This window comes from Athene noctua, chromosome 4, assembly GCF_965140245.1.
Source record: "Athene noctua chromosome 4, bAthNoc1.hap1.1, whole genome shotgun sequence".
Taxonomy (NCBI): domain Eukaryota; kingdom Metazoa; phylum Chordata; class Aves; order Strigiformes; family Strigidae; genus Athene; species Athene noctua.
The window spans coordinates 38,633,456-38,656,636 of NC_134040.1; the positions used below are offsets into that span (position 1 = coordinate 38,633,456).

Consider the following 23,181-nt stretch of genomic DNA (forward strand, 5'->3'; position numbering starts at 1 on the left):
GAACTCAGAGGAGAAAATGTGCTCCTATTTTTTTGTTTATTTTTAGTGGATAGCACTGAGAAGCAGTGTACATAACAGTGCTCACTGGGAAGGCTCCAAATAGTGTGATCACTAGCAAGCTGCCAGTAGTTAGGAAAAAGAGTTTTCTGCATCCATTCTTCCTTAGTTCCCACCTTAGAAATTTCTCTGGGAATTTCATATGGTCCTGAACTTGCATGTGTGTTATCCCTATACCGCAGAAGCAGCAAGCGGCCTTTTCCATGTGTGGGGGAGCATTAATAGCTATGTCCAACGGGCAAACAGGCATTCTTCTGGCTGGTGGTCAAATGAAATTTGAAAGCCTTTATACTGTCCAGTGTTTTTACTGAATAGCTGATGCAGACATGGATTACTGGGCGCTGCCTTGAGATCGTCTGGGAGGTTACTGAGCTTTTGGTTTGATCTTGGAGCCATCTTCATGTGTAAATAAAGGGTAAGCATTAGTTAAGCTTGATTATCTTAAAGTATTAGATGTTTTAAGATGTCATGTGTTTCTTCATTAAACAGCCTTTGAAAATTAAAATAAAGGTCATCAGCCCAACCCAGTTCTGTGGTTAATGCTTTTTCCTGGTTTGATTTGATCTAATTAGTTACTTCAGGCATTTATAATCTTATTGGGGGACAGCCTAAGAAATGTACATCTGGCGAAAATAATTCTGCATAGCACACCACCTACTTGTGGCTCTGCATGTAACTGGTGCCATGAAAATCGGCTTGGTTTGGACTGTGCGGTGACCAGAGGAGGTTCTGCCTGCAGCCGGGCCGTCCAGTCGTCCATGGCACATGCTTGGGGGGGCAATCGCTTCCCCCAAAGGTCGGGCACATGGTGCAGTGACAGTGGGATGTCTTCTGTACAGAGAAGTGAGGGATCAGCTGCTGCACACAGCAGCAGATGGAGAGAGAAGTAGGATGTGTTCAGAAAATAGGCGACCTTACCAGTATGTAGTGAAAAGCTCCAATCCCTTTGGTTTTTACCTGAGTGCATTTAAAACAGATAAGCTTTTTTAATGCCTTCTTTTATCTCTGTACTAATTATTATAGATGAGTTATAACTGAAAATATGAGGCTTTAAAAACACTGAAGTTTTACAGCTGCAATGTGTTGATCTCCAGGATCTTCTCTTTCTCGCATAAATTTGAAAGCACAGTAGTCCTCTGAGCTCAGTGCCTGTTTTTCAAATGATAAAATGTTTTAACTGCTATCTTTTTCCCCCCCTGATCCTAGGTCCTAATTAAGCAGTAACCGTAAGAGCAGTAACTGAAGTAATCATTTATCTATGCACTGATCTAATCTGAAGCCACGAGCAGCTGCAATAGTTATGCTACAAAGGATTTTTCCCCTTTGGCATATATTGTACAGGCTGTCCCTCAATTAGATTACAAGTGCTTGAAGGCTATTGATTTTTGCTCTGTTTTATGAGAATGCTTCTCTTTTTAACAGTTTAATTTCTCAGGTTTGAATTTGAATGATCAGGTCATGAAACAAAAAGTATTTATGAATCTGATTACTTGTTTGTGTGGTCAGGGAAGCTCTACAGTACAAAACCCCCTTTCTGATTCCTGAGCTGCTGGAGATCCCGTGCTCTAGGTTGTTGTCCTCCTCCTGCCAGATCACACACGCGAGGTGACTGTAAACATTAACGGTATTTCTTAAGGGGAAGTGTTGTTGCGGTGTTGCTTGCTGACATCCCAGAAATACACTGCATGTATGAAAATTACTGTACTGTGGAAATAACCCTGGGTTTTCATTAGGCTGATTTGGGTGTGTTGCTAGGCAACTAGGGGTAACAAGGGGGTTGTATGTATTATTTAGGTAGAAACAGGTCCCTGAAGAGATTGCCAGGTAAGTAACATAGATGTCAGAGAGGCTGATGAACTGTGACACAAGAAGTTAAGCCCTGCAAACTTTACTTTCGTTAAGCGGAGTTTTTCAAGAAAGAAATTGGATTAGACCCAGAGATGACGTATCCTGTTTGATTTCTTTTCCCCTTGCGTTCTGACGAGCTTTGTGTTAGGCAGGATTTTGTTTCTGGCTCTGAGTCACTTTTAAAAAATTTGGGAGTGTGTCTCGGGGTGTCTCGGGTGATGTGCTTAGCTTGATTGGCTCGGTTTGCTTGCGAGTGCTTTGTTCTTCCCACCACTCTCAGGTCGGTTGTGCAACATGCCCCTACTGTTTAAAAAGAAAAAAAAGAAAAAAAAAAAAAAGAAATGCTGAGTAATGCCAGAGGTTTCTCAAATGGCTGATGCAAACCTGGAGAATTTGCATCATCATTCAGCTGGAGTAACTTGGTATGACAAGAGCTTAAATACAAGTCCACGCGGAAGCTGAGCTGGTTTCCAATGATAGGGCAGTACCAGCTCGCAGTGTGAAAGTGCAGGTGTTCCTGAGCAGTGCTCACATCGCACTAAAGGCTCAAACACACTTTAGGAGCTTGCTACCTGTGCGTAGGAGCAGCTGGAAAGATAGCAGAGGGCAGGGGAAGAGACTTAAGTAGTTGGCTGCACAGAAAGGAAAAAAACCCTTGAGTTTCTGCTGCAAACTTTTTTGCCTGTGCTTGCCGTCGGTGTGCTGGTGGCACTGTAACATGTTTAGGAAAGCTGCTGTAACCACCGTCTCTAATGGAAACTACTTGCAGGGGCAAGCTAATGGTAGGTTGCCCTCTATGGACAGCGGACAGCCAGCCCAGGAGGGAAAAGTTGTGCTGAAGAAGAAAGTGACACTTTTGAGGGGGATATCCATCATAATTGGCACTATCATTGGAGCTGGCATCTTCATCTCTCCCAAAGGCATCCTGAAGAACACAGGCAGCGTGGGCATGTCCTTGACTGTCTGGACAGTGTGTGGTATCCTCTCACTTTTCGGTAAGTCCCTTAAAAGTTTCTAATTGGTCCAGAGGGGCGGCCGGTGGATTTATTGCTATTATTTGTCTGATTTTGCCATTGGATAGCAAGGCACAGTGTGGAGCCTGAGGACCAATAGGGCTACAGAATATTTTTGCTGCCTGATAGGTTGCGTGGAGGGCGCAGAGGTATGCAACCCCTGTCCGCCCGGTGCCTGGTCTGTGAAGATTGGAAGCATAAATTATTGTTTCTTATGGGTCCCTAGAGGAACTGGAAAAGTAAATGTCTATTTTATGCCATGCAATGTGCTGTACATATAATGTTTTTCTTCTGGCTGTAAAAGGTAGTTTACGGTTTGCTTGTAAGGCCCCCGGCAGCTGGGGATGCAGGTCACGCCGCTCGAACACTAGCAAAATGTTTAGACAGCTCTACTTAGTTCCCTGGAGGCTAGAGCAAGGTCGGAGAGGAGTAATTCCCACTGGACATAAGCTGTATCAGCATGAAAAGGAGCAAAATAATAACACTAATAACCCCTCTCCCCAGTCTTGTGTTACTGCTCTTTGTTCCTCACTCATGATGTTGCTTTGAAAGATTGAACTGCAAAAAACAGTATGATGGGAAGAAATTTGTAATGTGAGTTTTATTGGTGGCCTGCCTATCGTGACAGTTTTTACTAATTTTGTGTATCTTTGAAGAGAGTTCAATTCTGAAGAATGCCAGTTTACTTGTTCTGTACACAAAGTCCCCATTCAGAGTGGAAAACCCCACCCTGGCCTCTGTGGGACAGAGGGGTCCACTGACCTACTTAATGAGTTAATCTCAAAGAAACTGAAGAACTAACATGAATATTGGCTTTATTTAAAACAGAAAAGACTTGTTTTCTGGCAGGAGGTAAAGAGGACAAACACGGACTAACATGTGTCTGCTTAATAGGTGGATCATGCAAATGATACCCTGTGTAAATTGGCTCAGAGCTTAGAAGAAACATGGACTGTTTACAGGCTAAGCCCACCCAAGCCAAACAGGCAGTGAAAACAAGTTAGGACCTGTTTTGGTCAAATGTTAAATGTATTGCTACGATGTACAGCGTAATCTGTTATACAAATGTGGAAGTTCTGCCTGTATCCAAAATTCCCCCATAAAGACAGTCCTCGGATACAATTTGTAACGCTGTCTTAAGACCTTAGTCTTTAGATTGAGTCAAACCAGAATTTTCCTAAGCATTGCTTTTTTGGCTTTAATAGTAGTAATTTTCTGGCTGTGAAGTAAAGTGTGTACAAAAAAAAAAAAACAAACCAAAAAAAGAGCTCTTTTATCAGATGTATTTTCTAGGTCATTTTCCAGATCTCAGGATATGAAGAACTGTGTAATTTGGCCCAGCAAAAGATACTCTCTCTTTCTTTTAATGGACCTTTACAGTCATTTTTTCATATCTTTTATGACATGGGTGTTTTTAATTCCCTGCATGACTTAATTATAGTAAAATCACATGTAGAGATCACTTAAGGTCTCGCTGAAGCTGTGTGTGTCGAAACACAATTACATTTCATCATGAACCTCAATGGAAGAGGCTGGTGAGAGAAAACCCATCAACAGCATTTTTTTTAATGTGGCTATAAGAATTCCTTTACATTTTCAGGTAAGCTGAAGTATAGCAGATAAAAACTGCCACATTTTTGCAAAGCCCCAAACAAAGCAAATGAACAAGGATGGAATTTGTCGTAACGCAGTACAGCTTCAATGGGCTTGTATGTATTATGTGGTTTTGACAACTGTAGTTTTCATCTTAAAGTGCTGCAGCATAAAAGCATGCAGGGAACAGAGCTGAAATCAGTTCGAATATGTTTCTGATCTTAACTCTATGTGATGCAGTGTTTACAAAGTTTATTACTGTTTTCATCTGGCTTCTCAGACTCTTCTAAAAGGGCTATCGTACGAGGTACTGTTCTCTGTTGATGCAGTCCACTTGTGGCCGGAAAATCCACTGGCTTTGTGACTGGGTGATTATTAAGCAACAGTAGCAAATAGCTGATGGGTGAAGAAGGCTTCATGCAGGTCCTTGTAGTTGCAGCATGCTGTTGCCTCCTCTGTCATGGCGGAGGCCATGCGTTGTGCTGGCAGCGGCCTCAGGGAGCTCTCTGAGAGCTGCTTCTTGCTGGGAATACTGCTAGCACTTGCTCCAAAGGGGCCTGAACCACTTCCGCATGAACTACTGTAGCAATGTGATGATGATTTGGGTTTTATTTTAGTCAGTGTAAGTGCACCAAAGGATGAAATGAGCCTCCTGCTATGAAAATGTGGTCTGTATTTAAGGCAGTGCAGAAATGAACTGAGCTTTCATTGCGTTAGCAGTACACAACAGCACTGCACCAGTGTTGAAAGGCCAGGGCTAAGCCATCTCCTGAATTTTGTATATAAAATATTGGGAGTATTACCGAGGAAAATTCTTAATCTGCAATTCCAGCTTTCAAATTTTGGCCAGTCGATTGCTTTGCCTGTGACTGAGGAGAGTTGATACAGTTTTCAGGCTTTTCTTCAGACCTGAAGCAGGCATCTCTAAGGCTGAAAGGAGCTGATCATCATTTGATAACAAGAAAATGTGTCAGAAGGCTTTCACTTAGCAGTGCAGTCGGGCTGGCTGGGGAGCTGGGCTGGCTGGTGTGACACAGTGTTTTGTTGTCCCTCTCCATGAGACACAGATGAGTAATGAAATGTGTTGATGGCAAATAGTTTGTTCAGTGGCTTTACGTGTAAATGTGATTGGATATATGTACAGTTTGGTTAACTGCAAGTCTACCTGGATGAATTAAAACTTATAAAAATGTTTGAAAAAATATTAAAATATATCAGAACTAGTTGTAACACCATGACAGCTCCATTGTTTAGCTTATAAATATTTTGAAAGCTATTTCTGGATATCTCTCGTGATGCCACAGTTTAATTCTCACAGGTGCCCTCTGCTATGCTGAACTAGGAACATGCATTAAGAAATCTGGTGGTCACTACACCTATATCCTGGAGGCCTTTGGCCCATTACCTGCTTTTGTGAGAGTCTGGGTTGAATTACTCATCATTCGGTAAGTGTATTGTGACTTTTCTGTGTTTCTTTTCTGATAGCAACACACTTTTCAGTCATAACAAAAAATCTCCAACACATGATGGGCAAACCAAATCAAATATATCTTGATCAATGAGCTGTGTTCTTTTAGTATGATTGCTTCATTGAATTTCACAATGCTATTTTGCTCATCAGCATTGAAACATTCAAGAAGACATATGTACATGCATGGGAGGGTGAAAACTCAATTTTAAGAAAACTGCCTGCCACACCAGTTCAGCTACTTACTTGAATTTCGCTAACCTTACTGTATTCATTAATGTCACTAATAATGCTAATACCCATACCTACATGCAGTATATTGGAAGAGGAAAGTCACTTTTACATTGTCTCAGTCTTGCAACTAGCTTTTGGAGTGGCTGCTATTGTGTGTGGATACAAGAATAACTCCTGGTGAAGCTATTGCCCAGTAGTTCTCAGATCTGGGGGCACCATGTATTCTTTATATGTCAATTCAGGTCCCCATTTTTTGTTTTTGTGCGGTGTTGGAGAAGTTAACTCGATTACTACGAAAAACACTAACTGGCCAAATAAAGCAACATTAAGTCCTTACAGATCTAAGATGTCCAAGGTACTGTTTTGGTGAGTAAGCCTGTGACTCATGAAGCCCTCGACATTGTAGGTCAATTACAGTATGAAGATGCTGAATCATCGAGTCCTATCAGATAAAATTTCATAATGTAAATGGATCATTGTGTCAAACTCAAAGGTGTCCCTTGGAATTTTTTATTTGTTTGTTTGTTTTTTACAGTATTGCTGAGGCTAGAGAGCTTGTTACATGTAGAACAGGACAACTCACTTAAGCAAAATGACTTTGGGAATGCTCCATTCCTGCCTCAGGCTAGTTAGCACGCCTTTTCCCTCTCTTCCGCAAGCAGCAAATTAGTCACAAAAACACAAGCCTCATTTTAAATCACAACCATGTTTACATAATATTGACAAGTTCTAGCATAGACTGTTGAATTTGAAAGCACAGTGCTGAGTCATTATGAATCCATAAAGCTTTATCTTGTTTCCGGAGGAAATAATTGTGTATGTCAGATGGTCCCTTACATCCTCCCCACCCATATGTAACCTTTGAATTAACTGCGTAATTTCCATCAGATGTGATGAAAGAGCAGATGTCTTAACCATATTTATTTTATGCCAAAAAGGAAAACTAGACAGAAGAAACAGACCCATGTTTTCGCTGTGAGAAGCACAGTGCTCTGTAGATATAACATTGCATATCACTGAATCAACAAAAGAGAGTAGTGTTAGAAAACCCCCTTTTAACCTGTACCTTACGGGACAGGGGAATCTTATCAACCTAGGCACAAATACCCACAAGAAACCAGGCTTTATAAATTCCTTTCCTTGCAGAATTACCTTTTTTTTTTATGTATGACAGTGTCCCAGGAGTGTCATGAAAACACTCTTAGTCATCGTGATCTGCCCCACACCCAGAAAATGATCATCTTGCACAGGAAGGAACATCAGTGGATTCTTTAATCATCAAATCTGAGAGGCAGCAAGGGAGGTGTGCTTGTTATAACTTGCAATGATCAGAGCAGCACTGCCGAAACTGTGTAGAGTTTTTTATCTGACTCCTGCATCGGTAAACTAATTGGCTGCTGCTATCAAAGAAGTTGAGACCTAATACATAGCTCGGGGTTTTTTTTCAGTAGACGAAGTTGCAGACACACTTCTCAGCTAAGCCTTTTTTTCCTCTGAAAGATTGCAGGATTATCACACCCACAGGCTGGTGGAGCAGCCGCAACCAAAAGAAACATTTCCTGCTCTTGTATATCTTTTCAGTCACTATTTTACGGTCTAGGACACACTTAAACTCTGCCCACATACTGATTAAACTGTGCCAACATCACCTGCTGCGTAGATGTGCCTTATGTTGCACTTCTCCTCATTCAGCACAAGTAGGAACCTTTTTCTTCACAGAAGTCAGGTTGCGGGCACATTAAATCCTTTTTTTTTTTTTAGAAAAAAAAAAAGCTAGTTTTCAAACAAGTGGAAGGCGATTGTGTGAATGCATTGTCTGTAGTGCTTAACTACAGTGGTTGCTAAACACAGGCTGTGTAAGAGTGCACTGCCAAGTGACTCACTCACCTGTGGTACAAGCTGGGGCACTAGACCTGTTCCTTTCTGGTGGCTTTTTGTGCTCCTCACCCCTCAGTGAAAGCTGCTAATGAAAGTCTGCTCCTGAACACGCAGCTGTAAGGAGGCTGCCAACAGTCTTCAGGATTGCAGTCAAAAGGAAAATCCCCCATTCCTTCAACTTCCACCTCTGCTGATCGACTACACTGCCAGCAACATCTCCCCCCAGCCATGGGACTATGAGAGACACAGCTATTTATTAGAGCTACAGTTTAGGAGCTATATTTTAAAAACATAGTGGTGTGGATAGCAGTGACTACTTCTTTAAAAAGGCCTTTCTTAAAATGAGTGGGAAAAATCTAAGTTCTGGAAAGAGGAGCTGGGACTGAAGAAAAAATTCTGGGAAAGCTTCAAAGATCTGATCTTTCATCTGATCTAGGACACTTCAAACTACTTTTGGCAGGCTGCAGTATTTAAAAGCCAGAAGCCTGGTGATCTTATGTAAACTAGAATTCCTGCACCGAGGTAAAGTCAGTAAAAGTCTGTGCAAATCCAGCGCAGAGGCCATTTGGTCCTGAGCGAAGGCAAAAGTTGCAAAGCGAATTGTTGGCCAGTGAGAGTAACAGTGCTCATGCGTGGGGGACGCACAAAGAGCAGCCCTCGCTTGTCCACTCCCAAACTTTTCAAGGAAGATACTTCTGTTCTTTGCTGCCCTGCAGTTTGGTCCAACGCAATGTGTGACATTTTGGTTGAGTCATAATGCGAAGAAAGTGGGTTTTGTTTCAAGGGCGAAACTCTCTTGTGGAAAATTCCTTTATTGTTCGATGGAGAATAATAACATATCTGCAGAATTTTTACGTTCTTCCATTGAATTTTTAGCAACTATATGTTTATTAAAATTCTGTAAGGTGAGGCATTATTTTTTAAATGCTGTAGATTTCACAAGAAATTTGCATGGACTTGTTTAACTCAAAAATCCTTTGAGGCAGAATCATATGACCTTTCGTCCTTATTGTGTGTGAGTGGGTGATGAAGCACAGTTACCACCAGCTGTCCTAAGAAGGATGAAAGTGACCTCCCAAACCAAACGTGAACAGACCACTGGAACTGTATTATGCAGACTGTGTCTCATCTGAGGCACAGGGTGATTTGCTTTTAATATGTGTCTGTGCTGAGGCTTCTGACAAACATTTAGCTTGTCTCAAAGAGAAGGTCTGTATGAATATTATGAGTATTTCAGATTTGTAAATGCATCAACTGTATGCCTTCACTTTTCTCTGTTTCATGGTAAGTGCTTTCTGTAATTTGAAGATTTTTTGCTCTCACTTGCAGTACTAGGAAGCTGTTAGTCAATAAAAGGAACAAATTCTGTTTGCACTGTAGGAAATCCCATTTTCATTCGTTTTTTGCATTTTCTCAGATTTTGATAACAGATGGGTAGGTTTTGGATGCTTATTTCAGTAAAGCAGAATTCTCAGGTTGATTGAAGTTAATTTGCTTATGTTTCTGAGTGGCGAGATATACCTGGTCACTAAAATTCAGTCCTCAATGACTTTTACTCAGGGTTTTGCCCATGTAATCTAATTCTGGCCATGTTCACTTCAAGTGAGTGAATGAAGATTTTGGCTGATACTTTTCTATTTATGGCTGCTTCACAACATGGAAGTTGTAAGAGTGATCCTGGTAGGAAGTGTTGCTGTTAAGATCAGAACTGCTGAGCAAAGCTGAACTGCTCATTGTTTCCTGCTACATTCAGAATCATGGCACATGACAAGCAGTCACCAAAAATAAGTATGGTTCACAGTTCTGTGATAGTAAAGTTACAGCATGATCCAATAAGAATATTATTTATGTACTATTGCAGATTAATTTTGTGATTTTTTGTTGTTGTTGTTTTTACTCTAGCCCTGCTGCCACAGCAGTGATATCGTTGGCATTTGGACGTTACATTTTGGAACCTTTCTTTATGCAGTGTGAAATCCCAGAACTTGCAATTAAACTTATTACAGCTGTTGGCATCAGTAAGTATCCAATTTTAGGATTCAGGGAAGGGTAAATATGATGTAAATTGGAAAAAAAATAAGCAGTTGCACCCTGAACAGGTAGTCATTTGATGTGAATCATTACAAAATGACGGTGCATCCAATGCCAAGTGCATCAGCGTGACTTTTTGCCTGGGTATGTGTGTTTGTGAACATACGCAGTAGTAAAAAGAATAGCAGACTTTATTAATGGCAGGGAGAATCTATTGCCAAGGCTGATTCTGTTGCCACTTGAATTAATGGCAGAACTCTCATTACTTTTGTGAAAGCAATTTCAGTCCCTTAGAGACGGTGAGCCAGTGCCAGAGATATGGAAGAATGATTACCTGATTTTAAGTGCTTTGCTCTACCTCTGTTTTAGGAGGCAATCGAGTGCCAAGTATGATGCCACGAAGAAATGTAGTTCTCTTGAGTGGAGCACAGGCAACATGAGATCATCTTCCATAGTTCCACTCTGTCCTTCACAGCAATAAAACTTTGAGGCACTTGTGGTTCAGGAAGCAGGAACCCAGCTGATGACTGGAAGCAGGGTGTACAGCTTATGAAAATACACGTCTGTTACCAGCAGCTTGTCCTGCTCTTGCTAGCTTTGCTGTTAGTGGAAAAGGGACAATTTAGGGCTACAGAGAACTGATAATTGCCAGTGCAAGAAGGGACGCTACCCTAAAACCATGAGCTTTACAGTGTACCTGTGCTGGTGTGTGAGGAAAGCACAAATCGTGATGCGCTGTAGTGTAGGGGCTTGTTTCCAGTTCTCCCTGGTCACTGGTGATGATTGTCCTTGCACATGTGCAAGCACATTCACATTCAGCTGTGCTGGGAGGAGAGTGCAGCGTAGACCTGAGTAATTAGTAACAGATTGTTCCTTTCAATTTGGTCAGCAAACTATCGGAAACAAAAGGACCGGAAAAAAGAATTAAGACATGCAAAACGATCAAAGGCACACAGGAGACCCCTTCAGTTTTGCACAATAATAGGTTCAGATGACTTTTTGTTTCTTTGAGGTAGAGAGTTCAATTGACATTGAAATTTCCAGTCTCCAGATTACTGTGGCTTTTTGTAGGAGCTGTCTTGATAAGAGTTCCCTTCTGCCAGGAGTGTTAAAAAAATCAGTATGTGACCACATTTCTTTCTAACTTAATTATGCACAAACTATAGGTTTCATAGGAATAATTGAATTAAGGGCTTGAATTTTGAGGTCAATGACTTTTTATAGCTACATCTGTCTGAAATATTTCAGTGCTAGATAAAGGTGAAACAGATGTTCAGTAACTTCAAGGTCACTGAGACAGAAGGAATGTTAAGTGAGGGCTCCATCAAAGCATTTTGTTAAGTGCATGTGATTCAAGCACAATAAGTGAACAATTTGAAATAGGTTTTTATTGCTTTTAATTTAATTGAAAATCTGTGTGATAAGGCAGGGCTTTGCAAAGTAATTAAACAAAGAAGTAGCATTGCAGGGGGGTTGGAGTTATGCTGAAATAATTACAGCCCAAAGGGAGAGAGGAGTTCACAGCAGACTGCCTCTATGGTGAGCGCGGGCCTGTGCAGCGCAGGTAGGATGAGCTGTCTCTTCACTGAAAGAAGGGATTCTTGTAGAAAGCCTGTAGTGGTGAATAGGGCAGTGCTGAGGAAAACAGTGACATGTCAGACTGAGGCTTTACCTTTATTCTTTGCAGTATGTTCTATAGTGGAGTTTCATTTGTAGTAGGTTTTGATCACATGCTACACTTAAGGTCAGGGATCCCAGAGTGTGTGACTGTTGTTCTTGTATGGTAAGAATTAGCTGTTGTGGTGGTAATTGTTATGAATATTTTGTATTGCAAAGGTAGGCAGTGATAGGTAAGATTAAGGTACTGTTGAGCTGAACAGATGCAGTGGAGCCCTGAAGATTTTATAATCCGATTTAATGGTGCCAAAGGTAGTGTTTGCTTCCACTGAAGATTGGAGGTTAATCAGAAAGTGAACCGATATGCTTTTTGTCTTCTTATCCACTCCTGGTCCCTTCTTCCTCCTGTGCCTGATGACAGAGTGCTCGCTGTGTATCTGGCTTTATTGTGCGTGGGGAAAGGTAGTGGGAAGCACCATTAAACTCTATACTTGGGTGAGACTTTGTTCTGTAGTTTTACCTTGTCATTTCTGATCATACTAGAAAGGGTAGGAAGAGATTTTGAAAAATCTCCAGTTGATCCCCTGCCCCCAAACACAATCAGCATAACTAAACAACTTCTGACAGATGTTTGTCTAAACTGGTCTTAAAACCTCCAGTGAGGGAGTTTCTAAACCTCACTTAATGCTGTAGCCCAGTTTTTTTTCTAACCTTGTCACAAGACAGCTCTTCTCATTTATTTTTTTACACCTAAACTTCCTTTTCTGCAACTTAAGCCCATTGTTAAAAGGTTGCCTGAGATGAATGTGACCAGGATTATGATGAGTGGTGGTAAATACTTTTGGTCCTCTACCAGCTGCAAACAAGTACTTCTTGTAGAGGGGCTACAGTCCATTCTGCTCCCCACCATTCCACCACAGTGCCTCTGCGGTGAAAAAGGAATCAGGATCAAATGAGACTTAAAATGGAACTACTGAAGATGGTGGCCTTTTAAAAAAATGTCATTCTTGGTTTGTTGTTTATAGGCAAAAAACGTGCTGGGCATGAAATTTCCCTTGAAATCCCATCCATTCTGAGCAATTTTGAACAACCTGTAGAAGAAAATCTGTTCCACAATATGGTGCTTTAATTTTTTTTTTTTTTAAATTTTATTTTTATTTTTTAAATAAAAGCAACCAACCAAAAAGTTCAAACATTTCAGTAGCTCGGTAGAGAGAAGGATGCTTGCGTGGAGGTTCTCTTGAGATATGCTAGATTTCTGACCCTCCAAAGCAAAGCCTGACTCTTTCTTTCAAACTTATAAATCACTTTAATTCAACTGATATTTCTGAAACGCATCTTCGTGAGGAGAAAAACCTAGGCAAATATGGGATATGCATATATTAGTCTGTCATTCTGCCGTAAGCTTTTTCTAAACTCAGTCAATTTAACTGCACATGAGAGAAGAGCAGACATTGCGAAGATATCTAATTACTACAGTGGCCAGGTAGATGAGAGAAAAGCTGGATGTGTCCCAGCATAGGGAAGGGCAGCTGAAGAAAATACAAACAGGAGATGAGGCCTTCTAAATGCCCAGCTTTGCTTGAATTGGACACAACAGCCCCAGGACAGAAAGCAGAAGGGATGCAGTCTGCCTTTGTTTTGATGCTGAAGATGGTCTTTTTAGGTGAAAGAGTTAAAAATTCATTTATCTCTTTAAGTGAAAGCTGGTAGACTCCTCCATATTTATTGTTTCTTCCAATGAAGAACATCCTATCACCGTGTCTATCAGCACTGCAAAGCATGGTGATAGTGTAAAAATCCCTATATTCATATATTGCTTTATTTGGATCTTTTAATTTTAGTCCTAATGGTAAGCCTAAGTATACTGGTAGCAGGAAGGGATAAGTTATATTCTGCAAAGGTATTGAACTCTACTATCAATATGTAACATGAATAGATACACAATCTTAACAGCCAGTTCTAATCTTCTCACTTGACCCCCATATCAGAAAGCAGATAAACAGGTTTCAGCTACTAAAAATTGTGTGACTGAAAGCAGGTTACCAACCTGCACATGTTTTTAAATTTTTTACACTCATGTGTGTGTATTTTTGGTGTTTTACACTGCAATAATAAATAATTTTCCCCGTTTTTTGGAGGTCTGCCAAAAAACCTCAAATACCCCAAACTATGGTTGTTAGAGGAAATATTATGCTTGAAAACCAAGATCAGCTGTACAGATCTATCAGTGCTTGCTGGCAAATACTCTATCCCAAAGCTTTATTGTCATAAATTTGGTGTGTATGTGAGTGTATAGTTAGTTGTGGTTTTTTTTTATCATGGCAGATGTTACAGATGTCACTTTCTACTGCTGTTAGTTTTCAGACAAGCAGTTTAAATTAAGACATCTCTGGGCTTGCAGGGATAGCAAAAGCTACTCTGGTGGGTGCTTTTGTGGCTCCTGTGACTTCGTTTTAATTCACGCATTAGGATCTGCAAATTGAGGGTATTTTTTTTTTGGTGTGAATGCCTTGACCTTAAAAGGTCAAGTTAGAGGAGGATAGATTCCTTAGATTCCTGCTGAGGCAACGGTACATATATTTTTGAAAAGCAGGCCAGGATGTAATGTTTACTGTTTCTTCACCTGTTAGATTTCATTATCCATCTATAGCTGTAGCTGTATGAAGGAGAGATTGTGAAAAGCAACATGGTCGGTGTTACCATTGTGTTTGATTGGACATGAACACCTTTTTGTTCTCCCTTCATAATCCCCTCAATTAGGATTAATCTCACTATTAGTTAGGTGTTTAAGTTTAAGGTCATTGTTTGTGCTCCCCATAGAGTTCGTGGAGAAAGAGGGAGACACTTCCAGATGGCAGCTCATCTCATCTGAGATAGGCATCTGAAAAAGGTGTTGTTATTCATCCTCTGGAGGTAACTCTCTTCATTGAGGATGCAGCCACACTAGATGTCTGACTTTTAGTTAGGAAAGCTAGAGATGAGTCCTCCTTCCACTGCCCTTTTGTCTGGGGAGTTGCTGCTTTCTTCTGATCTTTGCTGTGATCCTGTATCAAAGCATCTGCAATCAGTTTCTTGAAGTACCTCCATAAGGCCCTATTCATAATAGAGAGGTGTTGAATAATGACCGTAGTCCCAAGATATAATTTCCTTCCTGAAACCTGGCACAGTTGCCACATTCTTTTCCTGATCTTTGGGAGCTTTCTCCATGACTCCTCCTTGCCTTTCACTACCCAGTTGCTAACACAACCAGTATGGTGCTGGTATGTGAGAGCAGTATAAGCCCCACAACCCTGTATGTCTGTTATGCACATAGAACTGCTAAGACTAAATATTTTAAGACAACTGTAAATTATTATAGCCTATTAAGTGCAATAAAATGAAATTCAAAAAAGTACACAGTAGGTCTCAAATCGTCTAAGAACTTAAGTCTCAGCTCTGCAACCTGAACTACTCTATTTGTGCAACCATCAAACTCGGCAAGGGACTTAGTCTTATGGAGGACCACCAAAACTAACAGCACGTGCACGTGTAGTGACCCTTCAGTTTCCTGATTAAATGAAGGTTTATGCAGTGTCTGTTTTCCTTTTGCTATTTGATTAGAAGGCCTCAGAAAACATTTGGCTGTCTTGAACTCATAGTTAGGGATGAAGGTTTTAACACAGCCTGCTCACAAGCGGCTGTCTTCATGAAAATACCAGTTTGCATTTTTTTCTTTCAAGCCAGCATAGCTCTTCTACAGATATGGGGCTTGTGGTTTGTGTGTGGTTGGCCAGCAAGGAAGGTTATGAGTTTCTGTGTGAGTTGATGTTCATACTAGTTTGCCACCCAGTGACATTCTCATATGCGTATCCAGAAGGTGGAACTGATACATTAGAAAACCTTGAGGAGGGGTCTCTGCAGGGAGGATGCTCATGTTAGATATTCTGACCTGTGTAAGGCAACAGACTGATTGCTGCAGTCAGCTTGAACTCTGAATAAGCTGGATGCCAAACTGCAGATACTTTCTTACACATAAATCCCTTCCTTGACATTTTCTTGTGGCCTGGTCCCTGTCTGGGCTTTGTCTTCTTGGAAAGAAAAGTACGATATCCTGAACTTCCTAGGAAATTTGAAATAAACCAATGTTTGTTTATGGCACTGGAATTTCTTTATAACTTAAACACTGTTGTCAAATGAATATTTTAAATATATTTTGCTTAAGTGGCAGTTGTTAACCTTCCTGGTAATCAAGCCCTAGGAGAAGAAGGGGAGGCTCAATCAGCACTAATGTTCAGTAGCAGCCTAAAGGGATCTTTCAACATTTAAATGAGTGAAGGTATGTCAGGGTAGTATTGGGACAATAGAGTAATAAATCAGGCCCCTGGGATTTTCTGTTTCCTGCCAAGTATACATATACACAGAAGGAATAAAGCAAAAAAATAAGTATTTGGATCTGAAGTGATTTTTTGCAGAAGTCCAAGTGATTTCCCTGTGACTTAGAAAAGAACTCAGTTATGAAATAAGTGAAATACAGAGCTGGAAAAACGTTTTAATCTTTAAGATGTTTTTTCTGGTGGAAAAAACTCAAGTGGTGTTGCAAGTTTATGTTGACTTCGATAAATTGTACATTTGAGAGTGGGGCCCTATCTTTTCCAAATAAAAATTTCAGAAAATCTTTTTTTTTTTTTTTTTTTTTTTTTCCCGCTGGAACTTTTATTACAAATATCTAAAAAATACATTGGAATCCAGATTACTTGATTTTTTTTTTTCTCCTTTTTCCATTAAACCAAGACTACTTTTGGTTTAAATAAGAATAATTTTTTGTGATATTTGTCTTCGGTCTGGCCGATGAACAGATCAATGGGTTTTATGGCCAGAAAGTTTGTACCATGCCAGATTTCTGATGCCAGCTCATGCAAACTGTGGCAGGAGATTGCAACTTGTATTTTTGTGTGTTCCAAGATGTGTGATATGGCTGATGATATAGACAAACTGGTGGTCTTGAGAGAGTTTGAAGTATGGGAGGACTGTGATGAGGAGCTAATTCATTAGTTCTGTACAGTGGCTAAAAAGAGAAGATGAGTGAGCAGGCTTGTTTGACTATGTTTGCCTTTCCCTGCAGCAGAGGGGGAAAGGGAGTCTTTGTCTAGTGAAATGACTCCTATTTTCCATTCTTCAGGTATTTATTTATTTATTTTAAAGATATAAACTCATTTATTGATTCTGTTTTGCCAGGTTACTTGTTTAAATAAGCTAGAATAATCGGCACTCAGATGATAAGACCTACCATGCTCCTGTCAGTCAGTGCTGTAGTAAAGGCCAAAAGATGCCCTCCCTGACCCAGAAGGAGATGCGAGCCAGGCAGGCAGCGTGTAAAAGCCCTTCTCACTTAACGTCTCTGCATGTTGGTGAGGCGCAGACCTTGGCTTTGTTTTCAGGAAGTAAAAGCTCTCTCTTTCTTCAGCAATTCCCAACAAGGATGGGCATGTTACTTTGCACTCTGGCCCTCCTGCCTCTCTGGTGGTATGGCCATAAGGGAGGAGAAAGAGGGGAAAGGAGGAGCATGGGTAAATAAGGTAGTGAGTGACAAATTTATGTGGGGCCTAAACAGAGGTGAGAAAGTTTAAAATTATTATTATTAATTGTTATTATTTTCTGAAAATGCAAATCTCTACTCAAACGGGCACTGATACAGAAATCTGGAGTGACAAGGGTTGGGCAATCAGTATCTTTCATCCAAGGCAGGGTCCTGCCAGCCCATCGTCTACCAACGGCTAATGACTATGGGTACACGAAGCTGTAATGTGGTGCGAAGGGAAGCCAGGCAGAGAATGGAGAGATGGATGGGCCACGCAGTGGGTCAGACAGAGGGGCTCAGCTCAAGCGTTTCGTGCAGCGTCTGGAAGGGGAGTGTGAGACGTGGGAGGGCAGCAGATGGAGAAGGTTATTGAGGTGTATTTCCTTTAATGAATCAGGATCTATTGTGTCTGTGGCCTCTCTGCTGGCAGAGAGTTTTGTGGAGATTTCAGTGGTACAAGTGTTTCTGACTTCTCTTTTTCTCCTTGCAGCGCTAGTGATGGTCCTGAATAGCACGAGTGTCAGCTGGAGTGCCCGCATTCAGATTTTCCTTACCTTTTGCAAGCTTGTAGCAATTCTGATAATTATAGTCCCTGGAGTTATCCAGCTAATTAAAGGTATGAAATGAAAAGTAAATGCTTTTAAAGTGCTTTTATCTTTACCCTCCCCAGTCTTTCCCCACCTGCCTCCACCAAATAACGCTTATAGCAGCAAAATCTCTTAATTAGTCTGTGCTTGTTTAACTGAAGCTCTGTACTGTCATGTAATTGATTAGAAGTGGAACTACACTGGGATGAACTGGTATTTTCTTCAGCATGTCAATGAGTCTATTCGTATCAGACTCGTTTTTCAAATGAGCGACAGGATTGCTCTTCTCTGTAATTTGCCTTTGGTGTGAACTTTGTGAAAGAGGAAGGATGGGTTTTAATGACATATGGGAACCCCCCCCCCCAAAAGCATGTTCTTAGTCTGAGCAGAATGTGTCCCCTTCAACTGAGCTAGTGCCTAGGCCTGCTCAGTACTGGGTATGTGGTGAAGGGAGCTCAGAATTGGAGAATATATGAAAGAAACAGTATCATGGATGCTGTTCTACCACTTTGATGATGTGAATTGTGAAGGTAAAGGTGCTGTACTGGCAAGAGAAACTGTAGCTTTCATGTGTTTCCTGCCTGCAAGCACTGGATGCTCATGCTGCATGCGTGCTTTACTTCTTCCAAGTGTAAACCAAAGCATACAGCTAAAGGTAATAGTCTGGGGCTAACCCAAGCATAGGAAAGGAAAGCAGAAGTGTTTGAAGGGCCAGAATTACTCTACAGACTCTATCAATGTCACTGCATAAGCAAGGATTGTGAAAACACACCTTTGCTCCCCCCAGCAGAATCCAGCATGGACACGACTGAGTTGGCCTTTCCTTGCCTCTCTGGAAGTCGTTTGGGTAAAGCCATGCTGGTGGAGAAGCTCTTTTCACTGACATGCTCAGCTACCTGAGGAGGCTTTTCCATTACAGCCCATTCAGCTGCAGGTGTGAGATGGTGACAAGACCCCGCTCACTCTCGTTACAATAACACTAGACAATAACTACACAAAACACAAGGAGCCATTCAGCACAGAGGGTCAGAATGGGGAGCACGTTTTAATGAATCAGTGGCAGATTTTTATCTAACAAAAATTATCACTGTTGTTGGTTCTGTCCCTGGGGATGCTCTTTTATGATGTTTCACAAAGCCTCCCATCTGAGTCAACAGCACAGCATTAGGCTGTGCAGTGAGCTCAATTTCTCAGGGACAGGCAGCTCTCTGTGGTTAGCAATAACCTCTGAAATAAAAGTTTTCCTGTGTAGTGCTCTGCTGATTCACTATTTCTGTTTTCATGTTTTTCACTTCCTTTCTGGAAGTTGCAATGCCTCTTTCCTCAACTCCTTTCATGTACAAAATTTCTCTCTGTTCCCATCTGCCCCATTTGTCTTAGACCTTTGGAGTGGATCAGACCCAGGTTTGGGTGGGGTTTGGTGCCCCTAAGTAGCTCAGATAGTGTCCCTGATGCCCCACGGGGACCTTCCTTTGGCCACAGCTCTGCTCTTACCCAAAAAACCCCTCTACTTCAGTGGGAATTTTGATTGAGGGCTCAGTAAAAACTGAGTAAATGGTAGAGGATTTCACTTATTGCTAATTCTAAGTCTGAATGAATTCTCCTTCTTCCTACTCCTTTTCTCTGGAGGGATTGTTGCTCCGCAGGAAATCTGAGATATTGTAGGGAGGTCTTACAAAACATATAACACCTTGTAAATGGATAAGAGTGTAATGTAACTCTTACGTGTTTACATTTATAGGTACGTAATTCTTACTTAGACAGGTTATAAGTATTTAGTTCCCTAATGTGGTAGGGAGTTACTAATTTTTTTCCATGGTAGAAATGTTTAAAACATTGGGTTTGTTTAACTTAAAAATGTTGCTTGTGAGTAAGATGCTAGTAATGTTCCTTCTGATTGAAATGTTAAACAAGTGAAATTTTCCACAGCAAAAAATGTGAAGCTCATTCTGCTCTTTCATACTCATGTAAGTCACTGCTGGAGATGGCAGTGCAGTGAGTGTCATCAAGCTCAGAACACTTTGAAAAAACCGAATAGGTCAACTTCTGCTATTGCATGACTAGGGACGCCACAAAACCTTTTAGAGTTGCTGGCAGATTACGGCTGCAAGGGTGGGGTCAGAATTTAAGGTTAAGGGCAGAACTTGAGGTCAGTGAACTGTTGGGTGATTAAATATTCCATGGTGTGATATATTTATTTGTTTTAAAGTAGTAGGTGACCAAAGAGCATATTTTTCAATATTGTTTTGGTTGATGTTGCAGGAGAAACACAGCACTTTAAAAATGCCTTTGCGGGGAATGATGCCAGTGTTATGGGATTACCACTTGCTTTCTATTCAGGAATGTATGCCTATTCAGGCTGGTAAGTTGTTGAAACCTGTAAGTATTTGTTCTACAACCAAACAGTAATATGCTCTAACAAAGACCTTTATTTATATGAAGAAATGAGTAGCATGTTCTACATCTTTTGCCAAACTACATCATGTAGTAAGAGTAGATCTCACCACTGTTCTGTATGCTCAGTATTCTGCAAGCAGCTCTATGAAGGAAAGATTTTTCTTCTCCAGTGTACAATAGGTAATCATGCACTGAACACTTAAGAATCAGACTCTTATTTCTGTTCTTAAGACTAGAAATAAAGGCAACAAGAAAGGAATGTTCTTAAATTTTCATTAGGAATTTTGATAGAAGAATAAAAGTCATAATGAAACTTTTAATTTTTGTTGAACAAGTCATTAAATACATGAAAAACAAATCTATGAACTGTTACAAAGTTGTATGGACCTCAGCCTTTGCTTTGTAAAGGCAGTATTTGAAGAATGAAAAGTGAACCATGATAATACCAGTATAGATGGCAAAACTAAGTAAAAATCTAGATTCTTATGCCCCTTGCTCTGGGAGAATTGACCTCACTTAACAAGAAGTGCAACTGGCTTCCATAGAAGTCAAGTGCTATTGACTGGGAGCAAAGGTATGAGAATCTTCCTTCAAGTATCCTGCTTAGAACTTTCTTTCAAGTTCTTCTCCTCTCCCCCACCAAAGTACACAGCAGCCAGTTTGAAAGGTGCCACTAGTCTTCGAATCTGCCTTACAATTTATTCATGCTTAGTGAGGGCTCCACATCGCACCGTGCCAATGTGCTTTTGCAGCAGCAGTGTGGGTGGAAAAAAAAAAGAATACAGTGCACAGAGTGGGCTTATTTTAAGATAACTTTGTCTTCAGGTCTTTCCTTTCCATAGCCTCATAGGCAGCCAAGTTCTTTGCCTCGCACAAAAGGCAAGGGATGAGAGATAAGGGTTTTATTTATTTAATTCAGAGGGACAATGGGCTGCGCATTTGAGTTCTCTGCCTGTCTGTAACTCCCCAGTTTCAGAAGCATTATAAACATGCACACTGAAGTACTGAAGAACTTTTATATTAAATGGTGGTGGTGGTGAGAAACCCAAGAGAGTCCAGAGCCTTTATCTGTGATAGATATATAAGAAAAGAGCCTGGCATTTTGAAGCCTCAAAGAAATTGAACTCATTATGCGGATAGTCTCTACCTTCTTCCCTCTCCCTCTCATATAACCACCTCTGTCTCTCATATCCATACATGTGATGGTCTCTCCCTTTTAAAGTATTAACCTAACTGTATGTTTTTTGTATAAAGGCAATTTTAAAAGCTCTTTTAATATTATTCATCACTGAGGCAGAGCTCGTAGAACGCTACATCAGAAATAATGGTTTTTTTGTTGCTTCTTTACCATTTCTTTCCATTTTCCACCTAACATTCCAAACCCCTACAATAAAAATAATCTCTGATTTTTCCTTTACACCTTTTGACTTTTATTCCAAGGTCCTTATTTGCTACTGATAAAAGAAATTAGTAGGAAAAGACCTAATTTGGCTAGTGGTTCTTCCCAGCTGCCTATTTGTCTTTGTCACCAGCTCAAATTGATTGCCTCAGAGCACAGAAGAGCTGACCATTAAGTGGAGTGTCAATACCCTCACACTATCAGTTTCAAGGGGCTGAATCAATCCAATAAGCTGAACGTGAAGGAGTGTTGCAAGTGTCGGTGTTGTGTCCCAGGATGCAGGCAGAATTTTATGCATAGCCTATGAGACTATTAAGTTTTAACAATACAGCTTTAAAGAACAAAACAAAGGTAGTATCTTTTATATGTGTGGGTTCATCCTGCAAAGAGCAAGTGTAGACTGTTTGGTATATAAAAGGCTGGGTGAAAAGGGACAAGTAGAGAATGGAATGCAAGGAAGCATGTTTTTGTATCAATAAAAGGACTGATGCAAGGTTGTTAAATTATTTTTGTCTAGAAGCAGGACTAAGACCAGAAAGAAGTAGCTGAACATCTTGTCAGAAGCCATCTCTCCTTTGAACTCTCCCAACCTCTTCTCTTGTGATCTGTGCACTACCAAGTTTAGAAACAAGTACTGAGGTGGTTGTATAAGATGGCAAATTAGCAAATCTATTTTTACACAATTTCATGCTCAGTCACAAAATCACAGTTTTTTAAAACCATGAGCCAGCGCTAGCTTTTTCTGCTAACCCAGATTTGGTCTAAGCCTTGCAATGGAGAAAAGTTCCCAGACTTTCTGCCAGATCAGGTACCATTTTTTTATTCACTGTAGCACTGTTGGGTCAGATATAATCTGTTTTCCTGTATAAAAGCAGAAAGCCAGCATAAGCACTGTATTGACTGCTGTGTAATTAGCCAGGATGTGACTTTGTGCCCATATTTGAGCCAGGCACATCTGTGCGATGCAGCAATGCACAGACCTAGTGCTAATAAATGCAGAACAGAGGGTTCAATGACCTTGAGGCTTATGGTCGCTTTGTATGCAGTGCTGTGCCTGGTGAGTAGTTCCTATGAATTCCCACATGTAGCTGTCTCTTGCACGCTGCTGGAATACAACCAGAGTGCAACCTGTGCTGGAGGTTGTGCAAGAGCACACAGGATAAGCACCCTGGGTTTGTGGTTCTATATGACACGCTAATGTCAAAATCCTGGATTTAGGAGGGTTTTCTGAAGCTTCATTTATTTTTATTGTTAAGAAGTCCTTGCTGAGTACCCTGATGAGAATTTTTGCCAGTATAACCTGAAATTTTAAAAGGCTACAGCCACAAATGGAATATGAAGCTTGAGAGGGTGTGTGCATTTGTGTATAGGATTAGGGTAAACCATAATTTGCCTCGTATGCTGGGGAAAAAGATTTAATTTAATTCCACACCAACATCACATAGGTTTTGCCTTTTCTCTGCTTTACTGTCTTTTCTTGACCATTCTCTTCCTGATTG

General features: G+C 40.7%; 1 protein-coding gene across 2 annotated transcripts in view; it reads left to right on the forward strand.

Moving 5' to 3' along the window:
* The first annotated feature begins 371 nt into the window (after nucleotides 1–371).
* Nucleotides 372–23,181, forward strand: part of SLC7A11 (solute carrier family 7 member 11) — a 61,501-nt gene continuing 38,691 nt past the window's right edge. The window contains exons 1-6 of one of the 2 annotated variants that reach the window (XM_074903892.1): nucleotides 372–472; nucleotides 2,675–2,900; nucleotides 5,830–5,956; nucleotides 9,994–10,109; nucleotides 17,790–17,915; nucleotides 20,149–20,248. In XM_074903892.1, coding sequence (XP_074759993.1) covers nucleotides 2,702–2,900; nucleotides 5,830–5,956; nucleotides 9,994–10,109; nucleotides 17,790–17,915; nucleotides 20,149–20,248 — 668 coding nt within the window. In that variant the 5' untranslated portion in view covers nucleotides 372–472; nucleotides 2,675–2,701. Of the gene's footprint in view, nucleotides 473–2,427; nucleotides 2,901–5,829; nucleotides 5,957–9,993; nucleotides 10,110–17,789; nucleotides 17,916–20,148; nucleotides 20,249–23,181 lie in introns of those variants that run through there. The other variant, XM_074903889.1, reaches the window with a different exon arrangement.